Source organism: Brienomyrus brachyistius, chromosome 6 (genome assembly GCF_023856365.1).
Source record: "Brienomyrus brachyistius isolate T26 chromosome 6, BBRACH_0.4, whole genome shotgun sequence".
Classification (NCBI taxonomy): domain Eukaryota; kingdom Metazoa; phylum Chordata; class Actinopteri; order Osteoglossiformes; family Mormyridae; genus Brienomyrus; species Brienomyrus brachyistius.
The window spans coordinates 4,451,256-4,473,144 of NC_064538.1; the positions used below are offsets into that span (position 1 = coordinate 4,451,256).

Sequence of the window (21,889 nt, forward strand, 5' to 3'; positions counted from 1 at the left end):
CGGAAAAAAATAAATAACTCTATTAGCTGTAATGAGATGGATGGCTCACCGCTTTGTCGTTGCCGTCGTTTCTTGCTCCTTCAGCACATTATCCTGAGTGCTTTACGTCGTGCCGGCTATGAAACGTACATCCCCCCCTCCGCTGTGACCCTCCTTTCCCCTCCTCTCGCTGTCTCTCCGTTTATTTATTTATTTCTTCTCCCTGCCTCTTCCACAGAGCCCAATTTACTGCAGGTCACCCCCCCCCCAGACCCCCGTTTTATTTTTGGACGTAGTCGTTTTAAGTGGGAGCCCCCCTATTACTCCCCTCTCCTTTAATCGTGGCTCAGCCTAGTCGGTTTTTTTTGTATGCTGATGGGCGACGGCAGGGACAAAAGAGGGGAGGGCTTAAACTGTTAGGAGTAGATATTTAATGGCAGAGTGGTCCCCCCCCCCCCCTTCCAATCCCTCCCCTTCTTCTTGTTGTGTGACATCCCCGCCTCATGTAGCCACGCACGGCTGTGGCATCGTCTCCCCCCCCTCCCCCCCGGGGAGCCAGAGGCAAACAGCTGAGTGGCACAGACTAAAACGTTGCCTGGGGGGGTGGTGGACCCCCACACTCCTCCCCTGCTTTAATTACACAGGGCGGGGCCGAGGAGTGCAACTGGTGCCCAGCATCACATTTGATCAAGACCCCTCACAAATAATATAAATACCTTTATATGGATGCAAGCATAGGTACAAGTGCCCCATACTGTGCTTTGTGTACATGCATGTATATCCGTGCACAGATATGTACCCCGCTGTGCGTTAGCGCCCCCCAACTGGCAAGGAACAAGAAATCCAGTCTTACGGCACACAATTGACAATCCAGACAGGACAGGTGGCTGAAATGTACACTGTTTGCCCTCCGCTTGCTCAGCTCCCGCCTCCGTGTGGTTTTCCCACGAGTGTTCATCGCCCCCCCCAATGCAAAGCTCCCCCAGCAGCAGTATGGAATTCTTTGATTTGCTATAAATAACGTAGTCCAACACCTTGTACATTTACATCATCTGTTTATTCACTGATATCGATTCCCTGACTTTTTAATGAAACATACTTTTACTCGCCCGACAATATTCAGGATCGGGTTGAGAGGTTACTAATGCTCTTCTTCCTTAACTCAGAGTACTGCAATACTAAGTTACAGAGTATTCCTTTCTTATCTCTCCTGTTTAACAAAACACCATGTGAATGCTGAACACATCACTGAAACGACTTGGAATTTCCGTCAGACAATAGTCTGCCAAATAAAATGTTACTCTAAACATACTTATGAACGTGCAAATGAAATATAATAAAAAATCAGTACTGCACCAGAGGCTTCAACATATAACTGAAGTAAATTTATCTAACATCCGCTGGAGGTGCGATCTCACACAGTTCTTGGGGGGGGGTCACCATATCTCCTCTCTACATGTAAACCTGGGAGCTGAACTCATCAGGCATGTGAATTGAGGCTGAATTATGACATTCATGAGCCTGATGAGAAGAAAACGAGCAGCACAAGACACACATTTCGAGACGGGATGCATCTCCACTAGCCGCACACACACAGCTTTGCAAATCACCGGCCCACATCTGAAGGTGCCTGCAGAAGTCGTGTCTGTAACCAGGGCAACAGGTCGCAGTGATTAAGGGTCACATTTAAGGCTGTATAGGTCAAGACACAACAAGACTTGTTTTTTTTTTTTTGTTTTTTTTCAAACCCGTCAGCAAAGTGCATAACTTGAACCGCGTCAGTAAATATAACCAGCGGTGGAAAAGAAGTGAAAATGGGAAACCATTAAGCTTCGGGTAAAAGCTGTCCGCTAAGCAAATTATGTAACAGCTGTGACCGCTGCTTACAACCCGGCGTCGATCCGCTTTTGAGCAAACAGCAGCTTTCGGTAAAAACAGGGGGGCGTGCTCCACAGATGAAATAGCAAACCAGCCGAACGGGCCTCACGCTCTGGCTGCTGGGACGTCTTTTCCGCAGGGCAAGTACGCAAACCAGTGCCACAGCCCTGCATTTCAATTGAACCGGTTACAGGGCGAGACGTTACATGTATTCTGAGTACATGCACATGATTCCCTCATGGGAAGGACTATTATTTTTTCTCATAAACCAAAAATTAGTTCGAGACTAATATTTCTCATCCTGTTGGGTAAACAGATGAAAATCACTCCCATCCGATCTACCACCACAAATGGAGCGAACCGTGACCTCGAGCTGCCAAGCGCAGGAGTTAACAATTTGGGTTTGCATGACGAAAGGCTACAGTATTTCCGAACAGACTCCCTGCGGGGTAGATGCCAGGAAGTGAATGGTGACCCACCCCCCAAAAAAAGAGGAGATTACACTTCCCAAGTAATCCTCTGTATCCCACATCACCTATAAGAGTGGTGCAGTAGTCCAGCAAAGCGGAACGGAACACCATCTCCAATCATAACAGACTCCCCCCCCTACATATAAACTCAAAGTTTTAAAAACATTTAAAACTGCTCTAGGCAGCTTCATTAATAGAAATACCTCCTTGTTCTCAGGATTCTGACGCTGATGTATAATTCATTTTTTTTTTTAAAATGCCTGCATGTCTTGTGAAGAATATGCAGCACTTTCTCCCTGGACGTGTCTCACTGCTTATGGAACTATTTAGTGCATAACTTCCGACCTTATATTTCTGGGAAAAGGTGTCGTTCATGTCCAGTCACTGCATTTTTTTAGGGATGTAAAAAAACACACACAAACATGTACTTTTATCTTTATAGAAGCCTTTTTTGATGCCACTGCAGGAGAATGTATGCCTTTAATTTAGCAGCGGAGAGTCAGGGTTTCTGAAAGGCAGCGGTAACGTCACTGCAGACCTATCCAGTTACAAGCAAGACTCTGAAGGCCTTTTCAGCGCTGCGTCGCAGCTGGAGAGCACTTCATGAAGAGGCCAGAAATGACTGCACTTGCCGAAGGACACCGTGCCATTCCACTCACACCTCCTCTTGTGGAGGGGAGGGTCTCCAGACCTCGGAGTGGACAGGACCGATCCATAAGAGAATGATGTCCCCCCCCCACGGTCACCTGCACCCTCATCCTCATCCCCCACAAGAGACTGATCACTACTTCCTGATACAACCCAAATATCTGTCAAGCTACAAAAACACTGCAGAAACATAGCAGAATTAAAAGCTGTACCAAGCAAAACAACATGCCCATGTGATCAAGATCACAGAGATTATTCAATCACGTACCTAATTAAGGCGCGTTCAAGCATAAACATCAAATTCTGCACATGAGCTCCGCCACAGCCTTCAATGTCTCACCGGCTTACCCTCAGAAAGTCGATCTCGTGATCACAGAGCAGAAGTTTGATGCTGCAACATCTCCCATAAGAGGGACACGCTTAGCATTTTTAATGAGAACTATTCTGGACCACTGAGGTATTCCGCATATTTGAAATCAAAGTCGTAGAAACGCATTTTTCACTAAATCAGGAGAACATTTTGATATTATTTTATATATTGTGATTTTTCCCCAGCACATGTAAGTAATATTTATTTACAATTATGGTGGCAATTTATCATTACAAATGCCTTTTTAGCTAGCAACCTGATGCACGATTATGTGAAGAAATAAAGCTAGTTATACACTGAGCAGCACTGAGGCACATCCATGGGAAGATCAGGTAATGTAGGTAAATTATACCACAATCCTTTTAACTGTAATAACTAGCTGGTTCCCTGCCAAGACGAAATACACTAGCAGCAAACTTGTACCTTCATAATGAATTCATTGTCCAAGTAACATTCATGGACTCGTTAATTAGAAAGAGCAGCACTCTTTCCATAAACATGTGGTTTATGGATTATTTGCGGGTTTCCACCTTGGGTGGCTGGCCTTCACCTGTCAGACAGTATGTCTCCCTAAGTGTCATGTGCAGTTTAGACGGCACTAGAACCAAACCATTTTGGGAGCTTCGGGGGAATCTCTGATGCGCACATTGCTTACATTACATATTCCCACATTAAGAAACTGGGAAATAATACATTTCATTTCTATGTTATATAGTTTTGAATGTATTATTATTTTTATTGGAGGTTTATAGAGCCTGACATCTTTGCACAGAGGAAAACCTTGCAGTATTAGTGCATGGCAGACTGTGTCCCCCCCCCCCTCTCTGCCCCAGTGATGCAGTCTGTGGCTCCAGCCAATCATCCCACGTGAGGGGATTCTGTAGTTTGTTACATTTAGGACAAAATTAATCGCCAGAGCCAGGAATCCTGGGCTTTTTTATGCGACAGACCAACTCCCACTTGCAGCTTTGACGTCACACGGTTTCCTAAATAAAGGAGCCAAGGCACCAAAAAGATAATATTGGCAAAGCGATACAGTAAGGAGGCAGCTCTAACATAAACTCCCCCATAGTCCAAACCTGCAGGCGGTGAGAGGGGCTTCCAGGTAAGTTCCCCAGACACCTAACACAGAGGCTCAGGCTCCCTCTAAGGGATAGCATTAGCCTTAGCGTCGACACGGCTGGGACACTATTCACTGTCCCACTCCTGCTCTGACCCCAACATCCGCTTCCTGCGGCGGCAGCAATGAAAGCGTCTTCAAGACCGGAGTAGGGGGGTGTGGGGGGGTCTCTGTGGTGGCTGAAATAATGTTGTGTTTGTTTGCATTCACATTGCTCTGGGGGAAGCAAAAGGCACTGAGAACAATCAGTCACTGTAACACAGGAGTTGAGACCCCCCCCCCCCCACCCCCGTTCATAATTTTATTTTTGGGGGGAAAAAATAAAGATATAGCAATATAGGAGAAAAGAGGGATCAAATGTGGAATCCTTTAAGGTTATAGGATTCCAATGACTGTGAATAGTAACGGTAGACAGACTACACTGGTATCAAAAGAAGAGGAAAGTGATCCTGAGTGAAAATGGTGATGAGAAAGATCGGTTCTCATGCCTGGTTTTGGCTGGATTACGCTGGACACTCCCTGCTTGCTACCCAGCATCTGTTGGTTGGAACTCCACGGAAATGTCCCTTTTATTTAATGGTCCTAGATTTCCTTACAAGATAATATCTTAACAGTTCCGGCTGTCGTCACTGTCACACAGACAGCAGCTAAACACAGACTGTTGGCACATCTTTCGACATCTATAATAAGGTCCACAGGGACCCAAAACGTAAATAGAGAAGAATAATACGATATGTAGCAAAACTGCCAAATTATTAAGATAAGAACCTTACCCTCCAAGTCAAAGAAGCCAGGCTGAGCTCGTAAGCACATTGACGATTAGCTCCCCCCTCAAACAGGTTCAGGCATGAACTGTTTGCCAATTAAGACCAAACCTTACCACAGGTTTACTCATTTAAACAACGGCTCCAATGGGAGAGCGAATCTCAAAACCTTGACTTTCGCCCGAGGAGATCTCAAACGCAACACCAGTAACCAGCAATCTCCATGTCAGAACCTACTGACGAATGGCATATTCAGCGAAGTGCCTTTACCCGTTTCTTTTGGTGGAATTTATTTTTTATTTTAGTCTATTGAGTTTTAAAAATATATTTTATTGCTGTCTTTAATTCCCAGAAAGTCCTTCATTTGGAGAACTTTTTGATAGCATCATTTTACAAGTGCCTCAGTTGAGGGTATCGAAGGATAAGTGGTCAAAGAGAAAGAAAACGAAGCCGTACACACCTGCGTGAATTATTAATGCCTTTCAGACCAAGCGATGGCGACGTCCTTCAAGGGCAAACCTGGGCCAATGCCTGGTAACACTGTCAATGCGGTCCAGCGAAGCCTGGGACGGCTCAATAGTCAACAGGATTAACAAACTTATCAACTGGTAACTGAGCTTGTACGTTATTAACAAGACTGTGTGAGAAATCGAGAAATGGATCAAAGGAACTGGATGCTTCATTCAGGCGTCCATTGGTTATTACACAGAAAGAATCACCACATGAACGAAAAGCAAGAGAGAACAGTCATATTGAACCACGGAAGACAAAGGACGTCATCTTTGGTTTCCGGTGCAAATGTTTACCACCTGAGCTGTGGCCTGTATTACGAAGTGGGGTTATTGGCTTATCGGGGTAACTTGTCAGATTTAAGGTACCACAGTTTAAATGAACTTCATATTCGTTCACTTACATTTTGCCCAGACTACCTTAAATCCCGCAAGTTACCCCAATAAGCCAGTAACCCCACTTCGTAGTACAGGCCACTGGACCTCCTGGTGATTCTGTTTCCACTGAAGATATTCTATACTCTCAGACAGACACCCCACCCTACTGTACCGAATGGAAAACAGAAAGCAAAGCCCCTTTTATAAGCCCACAAATTTCCAGAGGGAAAACTCAACCTGACTCACCTACTGTAGTGGGTGACTTTGACTAAAGAAGATAAGCTGTGGAACATCCACCAACCTGATCACGCATTCACCCCTCCATCCATCCATCCATGCATCCATCCATCCATCCACCCCTCCATCCATCTATCCATCCATCCATCCATCCATCCGTCAACAGCATGCCCAGTACAGGATCATCATGAACATGAGTTTATCACATGACACACATATATATATACATACATACATACATTCACACACACACATCCATGTTTACAATCAATTTCGTTAATTCCAAATCCAATTTTTCAACTTGGGGGGAGGGGGGGACTGAACAATCCCAAGTAAACCCCACACAGGGCAAATGTGATAAAAAAAATAATCTAATGATAAGCTAATTTTGCTTAGAGCTCAAAATAAAATTACAATTTTACTTTTCTACACAAAATTAGAAACCTACTACCTAATATTTCTCCCAGTTGCAATGTACCACCCAACAACCATTTCCAGTGCCAAGCGAGATGACTATCCTAAACAGACCAGGGATACACCAGGATATAAAAGCTACAGGCAACTATACTGAAGAGATAGGCTGACAACAAAAATAGTTATTGAAGTGCACTATCACCACATGCACACACACACAATTCAGGGAACCACTAATGTATTAATAACACTGCTGTTCCTGCCCCAGAGAGAGAGCAGCTCAAATCTGTAGGAAATCTCCTCCCCCCCTACAAAGAAGAAATTAACTCCCAGTGCATCCATAAATGCTTTCAGATTATTTATATGGGCTTAACTCTTTACACTAAAATGAATGTCCCTTTTGAAATATTACTCATTCCTGGCAGCACCTGCTTGTTAACAGATTAATCGGTTTGCTATATGCTGGCGATTTGCTATGCAGACACTTCCGTTCCTTAAGCTACTTAACCATCTCATTTGCCAGAACTGAGTAATTATTTGTTTTCATAACTCGATCTCGGATCATCCTTCTTTCAAATAAACACACTATTTTTGGGATGTTTGTTTTGTAGTATTTATGGTGTTCTGGACAGGAGCAGTGGTTTAAATTCAACCCTTGAATAATAAAATAATATATTATAATATGATAGCTGTAGTTCCAGCACCTTCATACCACAATGGCTATCAGGTACTCAGATACCCGGTGTACTCAGGTCTCCTGCTTTGGCCAGTTTCCCCACAAGTGGATGATGGGTGAAATGCTTTGAATGACACAGAACCGGAAACCATAAGAACTTGCTAAAGTGCTGCCCGTGAGACTCCTGTCGGTGACCCGTAATTTTTTTCTTATGTCAGATATTAATATCAGAACTTAAACCACCCAACCGCGTATCCAGCACGGTGTCACAGAGAGCCTACGACAGGAAGCATGGAGCACGAGGGGTGGGAACACTCAGGAGAGAACAGCAGTCCATTTCAGGGTGAATGTGCTCATGGACACACACACACACACACACACACACACACAATGGGAAATTCCAAGATGCCAGTTCACCTTACCATCTTTTGGAAACCAGAAGTACCCGGAAGAAACCCTCAGAAGACCAAGAGAGCATATAAACTCCTCACATACATCAGAGGTAGGATTAGAAACCCCCGTGGTTTCTTTAGGTGCCAAGGATAAAGACTGTAAAAGTGTGTCTGGTCCAGATCGCTTAGGATGATCGTGATGTTTTCTAGATGAGGTCTCATTTGCAGTCCAAAAGGTCAAATACATTTAGACTTAGTCTCAAGCAGGTGTAAACACTGAGAGCAGAAGACAGCAGAGATTGACCTTAATATTGGCTGCATATTGCAAGAATAGTTTTAAGCATTTGTTCTCAAGCGAGGGCTCAATTACTTGTTCATACAAACTTCAAACGGGATTTTCCGGAATGCCTCCAAGGCAAGACCAATGCCTTGATGATAAATTATAAATATCTAATAACTATGTATGACTTCCTGTCTGGACCAAAAATCTGTGTTTTTCTAATTACCATACTTAGTACCTATTTTGTAACACTGTCAGGCTTCTTATAGGAATTCGCTGGGATGCCTTTCGGACTATGCGACAATCCTGTTATGTTTCTCTGACTAATGGTATTCCAACAGTCCAACCTCCATTTCACCCGCCTTGCTTATTTGGGTGATATCCCACCTCATGCTGCCAGATTACGCTCTGCCCTCTCCAGCATTGAGGTGGTATCTTCCAAAAAACCATTGACGTCAACCTCAAGGCTAACAATTGCACTCTTTTTCCAATCATCACCAAAGCTTCTGCCTCATAGGAAAGGGGCAACCATTTAGCTGGGACAATGAATCTCATACAGCAGCTACAAACAGACCATCATTCAGGCGCCGGGGCTGCCCCTGCCTGGCACCAACAAAGCTTTTCGTCCTTCTGAAGGTAGTAATAACAGAGCAGGGGCAGATCTCACAGCAGATGGAGGAGACAGAAAGGGTGATAGCATATTTCAGTGAACCACTTCTTGACAGAAGGGAAATGGCTGAGCTACTTGCCATCGTAAAAGCAGTTTGGCATTTGATCAGTTAGCCTTCAAAACTGGGGACTACCCCCTCGTCTCTGAAACAACGGCGGAAGTTTATGAGGCTTGAACGGAGGCCTGAATGTAGATTTTTATCGCTCCAGTTTGTCACTAAAGAGTGAGACCGACAGCACCACACCTCCCTGTGCAAGCTACGTCTGGCAAAGTTCCTCCTTGACAACCAAAAACCATGACAGAGCTAAGCAACCTCTAGCTTGAACGGTTGGACCAGGTGACAGCGATCGAAAGGCAGGTAGGAGAAAAGCAAGAGCAACGCCATCGCTTCCCAGTTACTGAAGAGCGAATAGCAAGACCCCCTCCTCCCCCCAAGCTGGTTCAATGAGGAGTTACACTGGCATGTAGAGGAGCAGGAGCAGCCCTGACGTCAGATGGTAGAGTTTGTCGCTGGAGGGCCAATGTGCTGCACCCCGGCCACCTGTCACTGAGTTGTCAGGACTACACAAGCGGATGGGGTGTAAAAAGCTTTGGGCACCAGGGGGCTAAGAAAACCTGCCGTTTTAAGTCACACCTCCCTCTCCAACAAAATCTGGGAAACGTATTAAATCATAGGGAGCAAAATCTGAGCTTAAGATCAATACTACACACTGCGTGTACATGCACAATACGTAAGACTTATTACACTCAGCACAAATAACAAGGTCTTTTCAGAAATGGTTGCTGAAGTGCATCCTAATGAGAACAAAGCTGCTGCCCGATAAACTAATTACCGTCAATAAAAACCGTCTCATTCACACGCAACACACAGTGCATCATTGACGAATGCCCTTATTCCATACTTAATGAGATTTCCATTTTCTTATTAGACTTAACAGTCTAATCTTTTTCAGACACCAACTACACAGCCCAAATTAAGAGTGATATTACAGCTGACTACATCACTGGTGGCAATATCTCCCTAAAATAAACATGGTTGATTATTTAGCTTATACAAAAATGGCTCGAGGCCTGTACCTCTAATACTCCATGGTTACACCCAGGGATGCCATGAAAGGGGGCAAGTTGGGACACCTCCAAGGCCACCTGGGTGACAGGGGCCATAAAAAATCTGGAACATAGCTGCATTGGTCTGAGGTGGGGGCCCAATATGATATGCTTTCATGGAGCTCAAAATGTCCAGTGGCACCCATACGCACCCATTAGGTTGTAGATTCCAGGAGGTGTTGCGGTAATGACAGAAATCAGACAAAATCCAAAAAATAAAAAAATATACATTATTTTAGAGTTTCAAGTAACTGAGTATGACTATTAATGAGCATGACGGTTAATAAGCAATTTTTAAAAATGTGAAAACGTACTGCCTTTCTTAATGGTCTTGATGTTGTCAGACTGTTGCAGTAATGATATTTTTAAGGACCTGTTTTGACGAAATGTTAAAAAAAACATGCTATATTTTCTATGAATGATTTTAAATTTACCCTCACAAACAGACCTGGTTATTAATGGCTAAAAAAGAAATTTTGCTGACGCAAGTCTTTTTAAATACTTCATGTCTGAAATCTCTGAAACCAAGATTTTGTGAGAATCGCCCTAGGAGTCGAGGGTTACTGGGAGCACATTTCAATATAAAAGAAACATTCACACACCTCCTATCTACAATTCACGTTTTAGTGCCATAAAATCACCTCAATTAAGAAGCACTGAAAAATGTAAGAATTCTTACTAATGCTCTCCTAAAATGGGTCATTAAAGTCATGCTGTAACTATCAGTGAACCAGGAAGCACTAATCCAATTCGTACTGTGTTGTATCATGTACTAAGATTTATCTCCCGCCCTAGTATGCTTAACTGTCAATACCTCATAAAAAAGCTGATGAACATGTTCACAGATGGTGCAAAATGCCAGAGGCAACACTATATTCAAAAGTCACTCCCATTCTTGGTGAAGTAATACAATGATATTCCACTTTGCATAAATTCCTTGAATTCATTTTTAAGCTGTTGCACTCATCTCAGACAAAAGATAAGATTAAAGGAACAATTGATCTTATGCAAAAAAAAAAAAAGATTAAAGGAGGAGTGAAAGACTGCGCAGTGGACTAGAAACGTGGGCAGACTGAACAAGCGAATGAAGGCGGAGCCGCCAACCGTCCAACACGGTGCCGTGAGTTCAAAGGTCACGGGAGTTTGCCCTGAGTCAGCAGTGACAGACTGACTGTGCCGCTGCCAGTGTCTGCCTCACAAAGATGGTGAAACTCCTCAGAAATTCCTGGCGTTCCTGGCTAATAAGCAGGAGGGTAATATCTCACAAAGTGCAAAACTGACATAATTCCCCGGGGAGTGTCTGAATGGCTCAAGTTAGCATTTCTGCAGTTACCTAACCATGTGCGCTCAGCAATCCCCAGGAAGGCAAAAAGAACAAAAAAAAAACAGCTGGTGTCTTAACACAATGTTACGGTGAAGTTAATGAGAACAGGCATTTGTACGTCACCAGTAAGTTTGCTCTAAGATGGGCCTGTCAAGAGGGCCGAGTGCAAACGGCTTCATTAAGCCGGTCGGACGGATTCATTAAGAGCACCGGTCTGATGCGTTCAAGCCAGGTTTAAAGTGACGGACCTGGCGAGACTGGAAGCCTGCTGCAAAATGGCAAGGGGATTAAAGAGGGAAAGCGGCTCCTAACCCTCAGCACAGCCTGCATCTCTGATTCTGTGGAAAGAGCGACAGATCTGGACAGGCGTAAGCACTCCTGAATAACATAAAGGTCCTGTGTGTGGCTGCACCGTCCCATGACAAAATGTAAGAGATTCAAGGGGACACCGAGGTAATTATGCGATGTGCTATATAAGGTTAAGAAGTTGAGAAAACAACGTTTTTTGTTTGAATCCAGGTATCAAGTTGGCCAGAAAGTGACCTTCCAAAGGCTTTGGTGGATCAGCTCCTACTGGCAGTGTGAAAGCTGGAATATGGTACTCACTGTCCTCTCCTGGACAAGGCATACCAGGCTTCTCAGGAATGCCGGGAAAGACTGCAAGAGAGCATGGAGAAGAGAAGCACATTAACACCACCTAATGGGGTAAGTAATACCTCCCACCAGCAGAGGGCCTCATGCACTTTCCAATACCATAATTTTTATTATGTGCTTTATGGTTCATATAGGTACACTCCATTCCCCTCATAGTGGGGGATGTTCCAAAGACTCAGGCGTGCAGGGCATCTGCTAATGAAGTAGGTGGAGATGTGAATCTGTGAATCTGCACAGGCATCGTGCACGTGTGTAAAATTGATGGCTGACAGTGTGTGGGAATGCAAAATAGATGCAAGACAGTGCAAGAACTATTACAGGCAAAGACATGTACAGCTCCCCCTGTGTGTATATGTGTGTGTGTGTGTGTGTGGTTTATATTACATTGTGGGGACCAAATGTCATCTATTTCGACGTGAGAGACCGTTTTTAAGGTCCCCACAAAAATTTGTGAATGCAATCAAAAAAGTAAAAATGCCAAAAGTCTCGTATTTAGTTTGGTTACTTAAGGTTAAGGTTAGGGCTGGGTAGGGATTAAGGTTGTCATTGTTGGGATTAGAGTTTTCCCCATAGAAATGAATGGTGTGTGTCTGTGTGTGTGTCTGTGTGTGTGTCTGTGTGTGTGTGTCTGTGTGTGTGTCTGTGTGTGTGTGTCTGTGTGTGTGTCTGTGTGTGTGTGTCTGTGTGTGTGTGTCTGTGTGTGTAGAATGTGACATTAGCCAGAGTAAAAGAGAAAAAAACTTATTAAATGCATTTACTCTGAGGACACAAATGTGCAACCCATAGTACAGAGATTTATTTATAAAAAAAAACTTTCTGGACTTTTAACACATTATATTATGGTGGGGGGGGGACTGGTACTTTTGAAGATTTTAGAAATATAAGTTTGAAAATATGGAATAACGATTGGATCAGACTGGTACCACACCGGATCTTGGTCATAGCAGCTACTAAGCCACTATGCATGTCTTTGTTCACTTGTCAAATCCATAGTGCCACGTACTGTGAAGGCAGGAGGACAGGCTTTACATTGACTGGGTTTAACAAAATTGCGCCCTGTCGCACATGGGGGGGCCTTTTCATGAAAGCGGAGACAGTCAGCACACAGCCGCAGCAGCCTGATACGAGCTGCAGACAAGACGGGCGAGGAGGAGCACTGAGCGGCTGAGCAGAGCGGGAACGACCGTCGAGGAAAAATGCTTCTGCCACTTTCCGTCTTCAGATCATCGCGTTCATCATCTGCGGGTTATAAAATGCATCTTCCTTCCCCCAGTTGTGTACACGATTATGTTAATTTTTATTGTCTTTCAATTTTTCCTTCAACCATTATTTGGAAAAGAAAAAGTGTAACCCTAAGTAATAATTATGCAGATTTACAGCAGCTGTTGTGCCCCCCCCCCCCTGTCATTTCATGGGCCGCCCGCCTGCATACAGCACTTGCTGACACCCTGATCACACTGTTATCATTACATACTCATGTATACACTCATTAAATCGACTCTCCTATACTGTCACCCGACGAGAGCTTAAAGAGAAGTTAAAGAGTGCCTGGACACCAAACACCAAACATTTTTTTTTCCAGATATTAAGTATTTCCACAGATCTACGGTGATTTTCCCCTAAGATGGAAGCCAAACGGAGATCCCGTTGAGGAGTGTTCCAAGGGTGTTAACGCTACGTTGAGCGACACTGAGAGAACATTTTTATGAATTCAGGTTAGCTAAAGTATAACTGCTGTAACCCATCACGACAGCTGCATTGAGTAACCATTGTACTGTAAAACCAGTGAAGGGATAGTGCTGTATAATCTGCTCTTAGACCTTTAACTGTAGGCATTTATTTCCTTCCACAGTTTCTTATTCCGCTATGCAACGTCTACGATTATATGACAGGTTGGGCATTTCTGGAAGGACTAACATTATGGCAGCTAGTCACCACCGGCATTTTTGAGCACTTTGTGTCTGGCACGGCTCAGAAAATTGCCGGCGTTTTTCAGGACCTGCGAAGAAAAAAACGGCGAATAAAATTACAAATGAGGCCAGCAGGGGGCACCGCGATACAGGAACCCAGCTTTTGGCCAAAAGGTCATTTCTCAAGAAAACAAATTCGACTGGACCTCTGAGACACAAAGTGCCTATAAACTAAAAGTAATTAAGAATCAAGCTGTACATACAATAAAAGTAGAGAAAGGGAAGGAAAAATGTACCATGGAGGAGGAGACCTGAGTTGCGGTTGCGGCCGTAGAGACGAAAGGCTTCCTCCAGCTCCATCTGAGAGGAGATGGTGCAGGGATCTCCTGCGTTGGCCAAGACACAACACAAGCCAGTCAGCATTTATCTTTGGGCGAATGGCCTCTACTGGCCAACAGACTAACATTCCATCCAGACACCACCTCCTGATACCTGCAGAAGAACCAAAACATGGGTCAAGAACCTAAAGAATCTACCATGAAGCGGATCAGCACTCCAGCAGATACATTCAGAAGCCCCCCCCCCCCCCCTGCCCCCCCTCCCCCGACTCCATACCAGAAACATCCGAAGCTTGTTAAGAAACTGCCCTGTCTTGATCTTTATTTAAGTGCTTTAGGCTCTGATTAAAATTTGAAACACTTTTTCCTCCACTTTTCCTGCTAGCTGGTGCCCCCAGGCGCCTCAAACTTCCACATGCCTCACTGCTGGGAGTCTTAAGAGAGAATTTGTTATTTCTTTAATACATTTTGCATACTTGGTGTACTTGTTTATAACTTATAATGTAGGCCCTCATCAGTTAGACAGCTATCCAAAAAAATATATATATTATGAAGACTTAAATGCCAGAGTGGCACTTAAATCCAAAGCGCGACATTCCAACCACATACAGAGGTGGACGATGAAACAAACACCTGGTTGTAGACCACAATAATTCATTAGTAGGACTTCCTTTTGTGTTCAGTATAGCATCAATTCATTTGGGAATGACAGACACAGGTCCTGCACAGTGGCCAGAGGGATTTTGAGCTATTTCTTTTACAGAACACTGGCCGGGTCACTACATGATGGTAGTGCAGGAAAACGTTTCCCGAATCGCTCCTCCGAAACACCCCAAAGTGGCTCAATAAAATTCAGTTCTGGTGACTGTGCAGGCCATGGGAGACGTTCAGCTTCACATTCATGTTCATCAAGCCACCAGCTTTGCTATTTGTATTGGTGCATTATCATCCTGCTACTGTATATGGCACCACCTTCAGGGTATGATGTTTGATCTGAACGTGACCCTCCAGAATGGTTCAGCAGTCCTTGGCAATGGCATGTGCATCTAGAACAAGTTCTGGGTCTAGGAAATGCCATGACATTATAGCCCAAACCATCACTGATCCCCCCCCATGCTGCACTCTGGGTATATCACAGTCTAGGTGGTGAGTCTCTTTGGGGCTTCTCCACACCGTAACTCTCCAGAATGTGGGAAAGACAGAGAAGGTAGTCTCATCGCAATACATGCTTCACATTGTCCACAACCCAAGATCTGCACTACTGGTTCCATTGAAGCCAATGATTGGCATTGACACGAGTGACCAAAGGTCTGGCTATAGCAGCCCAACCGTGAATATTGTCCCTGTGGAACTTCTGATGAACAGTTTTGGTGTTAACAGGAGAGTCAAGGTGCTCATTTAATTCTGCTGTGAGAAGGGCAGCTGCGGTTTTATGTTTTTTGGATACAATCCGGGTTAGTTCCCCAACATCCCTTTCAGACAGCTTCCTCTAGCATCCACGGTTACTCCTTTTGGATGTGGTCTATCCTACATGGTGGTATGCCAATATTATCCTGGATACCGTGGCTCTCGATACACCACAAAGACTTGCTGTCCTGGTCACAGATGTGCCAGTGAGACGCGCACCAACAATCTGTCCTCTTTTAAACTCTGATACGTCTCCCATTGTGCTGTGCGGATTGCAATATTTTTCTATACAGCTGTGATATTGCTCTGCTAATTCAACCTTTGCGCTCTGCTCTTACTGATGGAATATGCAGTCAGTGAATACTGGCCACCATATACAGGCATGAAACCTAGTTTGGCCAGTGTTTCAGTTTCATTGTCCAACCCCCGTACATAGGCTGCATTGATAAGCCATACATTTCACTTGAATCATTTAACAATTCACGTCAACCCAAAACATATTCATGAACTAAAAAAATACCTTAAAAGACGTATCTATTGATTAGAAATCAGATATTTTCTTTCTAGACACAGATTCATTATCTATTACAATCATTTCATGGTCCATGTATTTCAATCTCCATCTAGAATTAAAGACGTGTAAAACCCAGAGAAAGCAGGAAGGCATGGAGAACAGCAAACCTTCATCATCGATCCACTTGAGGGTGATGGGCTGCTCAGCGTGCAGGCTGCACATCTCCCTGACCTCCTCGCACAGTTCCTGGTACGTCATGGCAGCGTCCAGATCAGAGATCAGTATGTTCCTGCAGACACACCAGATGGAAGCAGGGTGATACTGCCATAAATGGCGATCTGGAACCAATCTCTACATGTTTTTTTTACACCAATGGTTGAACTCTGTTGGCTAAGGGATAGATCTGGTGATAGTAGTCTGATCTTAGATCAGTGCCCAAATAGCAAGTACATCCATAAGTGCGATGGGGAGGGGTCAATGGGTCACATGTGAGGGATTAAGGTTATGGCTACAGTGCATTAGCTACGAAGAAAAATACACCAGCTCCCTCGTGACGTTTTGTGCCATATCATCCACGCGCAAGACAGCAATTATGCCAAGATCTCTCAAGTGCGAATGTTAGAAAAAAATCATTATCAAAAGGAGCATTCTATCAAGATTTCCTCGAATTGAGCACTATGTTTCACAGGCTTGTCAATTAAACTGAATCTGAGCACAGGAAATGCGTGCTAATGCTAACGAAGTACACATTTAGCAAATAACATGTGCAGTGTGGAATGGGAACGACAAGATAAACAAATACTGTACAAATACTGTTCCTCAAAATTTTCTCACTGAATCGCAGCTGATAAGATTAAGACCATGTGACCTGGCCGTCTCAGGAGGACGCGTCAGGTGACCTGCTTCATTTGTATCGATTAATTCTGCCTGCCAGTGCATCGCTGTAAAATGTATAAATTGGAGTGTTCGGTTTTGCAGCTGAAAACCCACGGCTGGGGTCAGCCCCAAGACCTCTAATCTAAATGTTAGTCCTGTGTTTTTAAATCCACGTGTTTTTTTGGATCCCAAATGCATTCCATTCCCATCTGTCCCTGGAACGGGAAAGGTTTTGAGTAAACCTGTCACCCGCTGATAAGTGTCCCTGTCATGTGATGTCTATCTGATGCCCAAGCAGAGACACACACCCCCCCACCCATAAAAAGTCAATTTTAGTCCATATTCCCATAAACCTGAAAAGTTTAATCTATTTCATACATTTAATTTGAACAAGGAGTGAATTTTTAGCTGAAATTCTGGAAAAGGAATGCAAAAAATGACAATATGACATAGTCATTTTTATCTATTTTTTTATCAATTTATACAGCTTATGATTGCAACAGTAAGAAGTCTCCTGGTCCTTACCAGTAACCGTTGGGTTAGAGAACCAAAGTCTTAATCTATGCAAAACCTCATAACTCTAAACTCAAGGCACCAGCATTCGAGCTAAGAGATGTAGTGATGCTAAACCGCATCATCAACTTCTGTGGTTAATCTCACTGTATAATTGGTCTGCTTTTTCAAATAATCATTCACTTTCACTTTACATGTAAATGCAGAAGGACTGCTGCATTTCTACTGTTTTTAATGTTTCAAACATCACCTAAGCTATTTCATTTCATGCTTCTTCTTTAGTTGTTTCACTACATAGGCTAAATGTTAGTAAAAGCGAGTATTGTACGATCCCTTTCTTGTACAGATTTGGCCTTAATGTGTGTATATATAACTTAATTCCTATTTTTACACCTTTATTCTTTGAGTCTACAGTATGTTTACAGTACATGTTCTTTAATCTTTGATTTTTAAATATTTAAATTACCATATCACCAACGCTGACACTTTCCATCAACCGTCATTAAAACTCTTCACAATTTCTGTAGTTGTAGAAGATTTTCAACACAAGGGGGAACTAGAGAGCACAAAGGACGGCCTCGCCCAGCTGCAATTACAACATACATAGAAATTTTACATTACCATTGTTTCGCAAAAACATTAAGGCCAGAATCCTTTGTGCGATATTAAGCACATTTATACATTAAAAACGGTATGGCAAAAAAAAATGCAAGCACATCTCCTGGGTTAAACTGGGTAGTAAATAATCCGTAAATCCTGCTTTAAAATATGCAATAATGACACATGATATTACACATAAACTGGGAAGACAGAAACCCATTAAAACACACGGTATTACTCTTGTATGACAGTCATACATTACATAATATAATTTAAAAGCGGAAAAATAACAGAGAGATCTACGTTAATACAATCCAGATTACATTTTAATTGTAATTTATTTATTCTTCTCCTAAAAATTATCCAGATCGACAAATTACAATTACAACATCCACAGATATCCAGGTGCAGGACCAACCTACAGACAAATACAGACCAAACAGTAACATATTAACACATTAGCACAGTGAGACCGTCCTTCACAGCAGACATGTAGCTTATGACTAATACTTATTCATTCTGCAGATGCTCACTTCCAGAACAAAAACACAACAACACAGGAACAGGGAAGCTTGTGCCATAAGTCACTCAGGCTATAGCTAATCAGCTTCAGCAACATCCAGCTTCAGTGAGCCTTAGAGGGGGAGCCAGACATAAACTCGCACGTGAAAGGCAGGGCTGAGAGGGTCTCCCCTCCAATCAGACCCATGCTACGTTTTAAGTTCAGTATTCATTTTGTTTTTTAAATTATTCATATTACAATTCATAACCATCTTTATGGTTCCCAACAATGGGAAATATACAAAAATATATAGAATACAATAATAAATGTAATAATTATTTTAATTTGAAGCAAAACAATAAAACTGATACAAAAATAAGTTTCCTCTCCTTAAAAACACTCCACTCTACATGTGCCATAATTTATCCAGACTGCCCCCGGGGAAGACCAAATAGCATACTCCGGAATTAATTATTAAAATTCTCTTATTAATTATTAAAAGCTTTCGAAATCAGTATACAAGATGCAATATATACTAGATTACTACAGAAGACCAAAAATAAGCATGTACAGTAGGCATAAATGCCTCAAGGAAACAAAGTGTACGGTAAGTAGGGACACCTGGTGGACCTTTGGGAAACTGCAAACCCAAGTGTTTTCACATAATCTGAGGCAGCACCTTAGGGAATTTCCACATTTATCATCTATCAATCATGTATCAGTAGATTATCTTCTGTTTATGTAATACTATTTCCAGCATAAGAGCACTGAACGCCCACAGAACACTGTTTTTAGTGCAATTTCCGGAAAGAGCATTACTATGCTGTAACAATGAAATGGCCTCCACCGTATTCTGGTCTCTAACCCTGTTTCCAGTGAATGACTGCTGCTAAAATTAAAGGATACTCAGCCGGAGGAACAATCAGTGGAGATTCTATGAAATTCCCAAGTAATGACTAGGAAATATAATAGAAAGGAGAATTTTATTAAAAAGTGATACAATGATCTAGTATATCACACACTGGCAACAACAAGAAATAATCAAATTTTAGTGGAATTCCTCCAAAATGTTTTCTCTTTATCTGTCAAAAAAACTGTAATACTTCAACAGAATTACTTCTTGCTGTTTTCTTTGTATTCTAACTACAAATACCGTGACTGTTCAATAAGTAAAAACAAATCATAAATAAAAATCAATATGTATTATTTTATTAACCATGTGAACTTTAATGAAGATTTACTTCTTGGCATTTTTTCCTACCTAAACAATGTAGTTTTTTTTTGTTTTAAATCCAGCATCTGAAATGGAGATATCGGCCACATCTAGCTGCACTTTGAGCATGTCAATTATACCCATAATGCAGGCTGGGTCATTTATGTTTATTACACAAGATGCCATAAATTCCAAAAAGATACAGTTTCCCTAAGAAGTAAAAAAAAAAAAAGTAGTTTCCATAAATATCATTTCGGTGAACTTTGGCCTCATACCTTTCCACACTTCAAAGACGAGAACATGTGTCTCAGCCATGTTTTCCATAACAATGATCAAGGCAGGTTAAATTTCCACAGGTCTTCCAGAAATATGTTTGTCAAATTCTGTAGTGATTCATACTGACACTGCATAGGCTTAAGCTCGTAACATTGCCTGATTTTTTGGACAGTGGCAGACACGTTTAGATTTAACACCTGATGGCATCTCCTTTAGCAGCAATGACTTCCTGTATCTACAGGCTACGCTTGTGTCGAGGTATTTTGGTCTCTTCCCCTTCAGCAAACGTTTAAGTTCATTGATAATTTCAGCTGCCACGCGTGAACTGCTTGCTTCAGTGCACGTCACAGCATTTCAGTGGGTTACAGCCAGGACTTTGGCTGGTGAAATACCTTCTCCATCAGTCATCTTGTTGTACATTAACTCATGTACATTAAATAAGATCACCATTACGCTGTAAAGACGCCCGATATGTCATGGCTCAGGGGCAGAATGACTCTCATTTTACGTTAAACAGTCCAGAAATACGGCGAATTATGATAGCTTCGCAAATACTCTCTCACCACTGCATGTCTTGCTACAGCATGCGAGGTTTGGACGAACAGCTTGGCCCACAGCAGGCCAGGCTCTGACTCCTGGCTCCGTGGCCAATATGGGCAGGATTCATGGAATGCTCTGCCGCACAGCATGCTGGGAAAGAAAGGGGAGAGAATGCACTGCCAGACCTGGAAGGCTGCTTAATCAGTGCATGGTAGCTGGAGGAGGGAAACTTAGACAAGATGCATTTAAGTGAAAACTTACGTAGGTAATTGCTACATTTATTTTGGTTAAGGTAAGTCTATAAGCCAAGAAAAATGCAAATTATAATAAAACACCGAAAGTATAACAGACCACAGTTCAGTGTACGACTATAAAAGCTCATTATAACGACCCGTCTATGCATCTCTGTTAACTGTAAAGCATATGCAGGCTTTTCTCAGCCACTGAACTGTGTTGATCTATGTGTAAAAGTCACAAGGAGACGTGAGACCCGAAGGCCAAGCCAAGGGAAATCCAGAGAGGTGGGAAAGATAAAGTCCAACTGTTTTATAATGAGCGCATTACACTTAAAAAGTGCTCCACGATTAAAAAAAAATAAAATATCACACATGCATCCATTTCTCCAAAAATACATGGGTTTACATTCAGTTGACTGATCAATTATGTATTCTCTGGTCAGGTGACTCACTCACTGAGAGCAGTACAGTCATTCTCTCTCCCAAACGCTATTGCTCTGCTGCAGCAAGCTGACCTCAGATCAGATGGTCTGAGTAACTGTACCTCATAGGCTAATGCATGCTGCTGTTCGCTTTCACACACCAATACAGCCGTTAAGAATATAAAATGTATTTAAGAGAAAAAAAAGACTCACACAAAGGGCTTAGGCGCTTCTATATTTGAATCAGATACTTAAGTTCTCACCATTTCCACCAAATCCGTTCCTTTGATACCTTCCTCCAGGTATACAAAGGGAGCCCGATGAGAGGAATCGTGAGTCATAGGACACGGTGTTCCCTTCAATACGTCAATTTAAACCCCAATCAGACACATTCAGGGTCGCTGCTATTGACTTGTACACATTGATTCATTGACATTACACTGAATACTTTCTTTTATTTTACTGAAGTATCCTGATACATCATAGGTATTATGGATTGTAAATATACACTATGCTGCCAAAAGTACTGGGACACCTGCCTTTACACACAAATGAACTTTATTGACGTCCCATTCTTAATACATAGGGTTTAATATTCCGTTGGACTACCCTCTGCAGCTATAACGGTTTCAACTCTTCTGGGAAGGCTGTCCACAAGGTTTAGGAGTGTGT

General features: G+C 42.7%; 1 protein-coding gene across 4 annotated transcripts in view; it reads right to left on the reverse strand.

Annotated features, from left to right (window-relative positions):
- prkcz (protein kinase C, zeta) overlaps positions 1-21,889 on the reverse strand; it is a 113,393-nt gene that overhangs the window by 82,490 nt on the left and 9,014 nt on the right. For 2 of the 4 annotated variants that reach the window (XM_049017845.1, XM_049017843.1), the window contains exons 2-4: positions 16,207-16,328; positions 14,077-14,166; positions 11,823-11,873 (exon numbers count right to left, since the gene is read on the reverse strand). In XM_049017845.1, coding sequence (XP_048873802.1) covers positions 11,823-11,873; positions 14,077-14,166; positions 16,207-16,328 — 263 coding nt within the window. Of the gene's footprint in view, positions 1-49; positions 216-11,822; positions 11,874-14,076; positions 14,167-16,206; positions 16,329-21,889 lie in introns of those variants that run through there. The other 2 variants (XM_049017849.1, XM_049017848.1) reach the window with 2 other exon arrangements.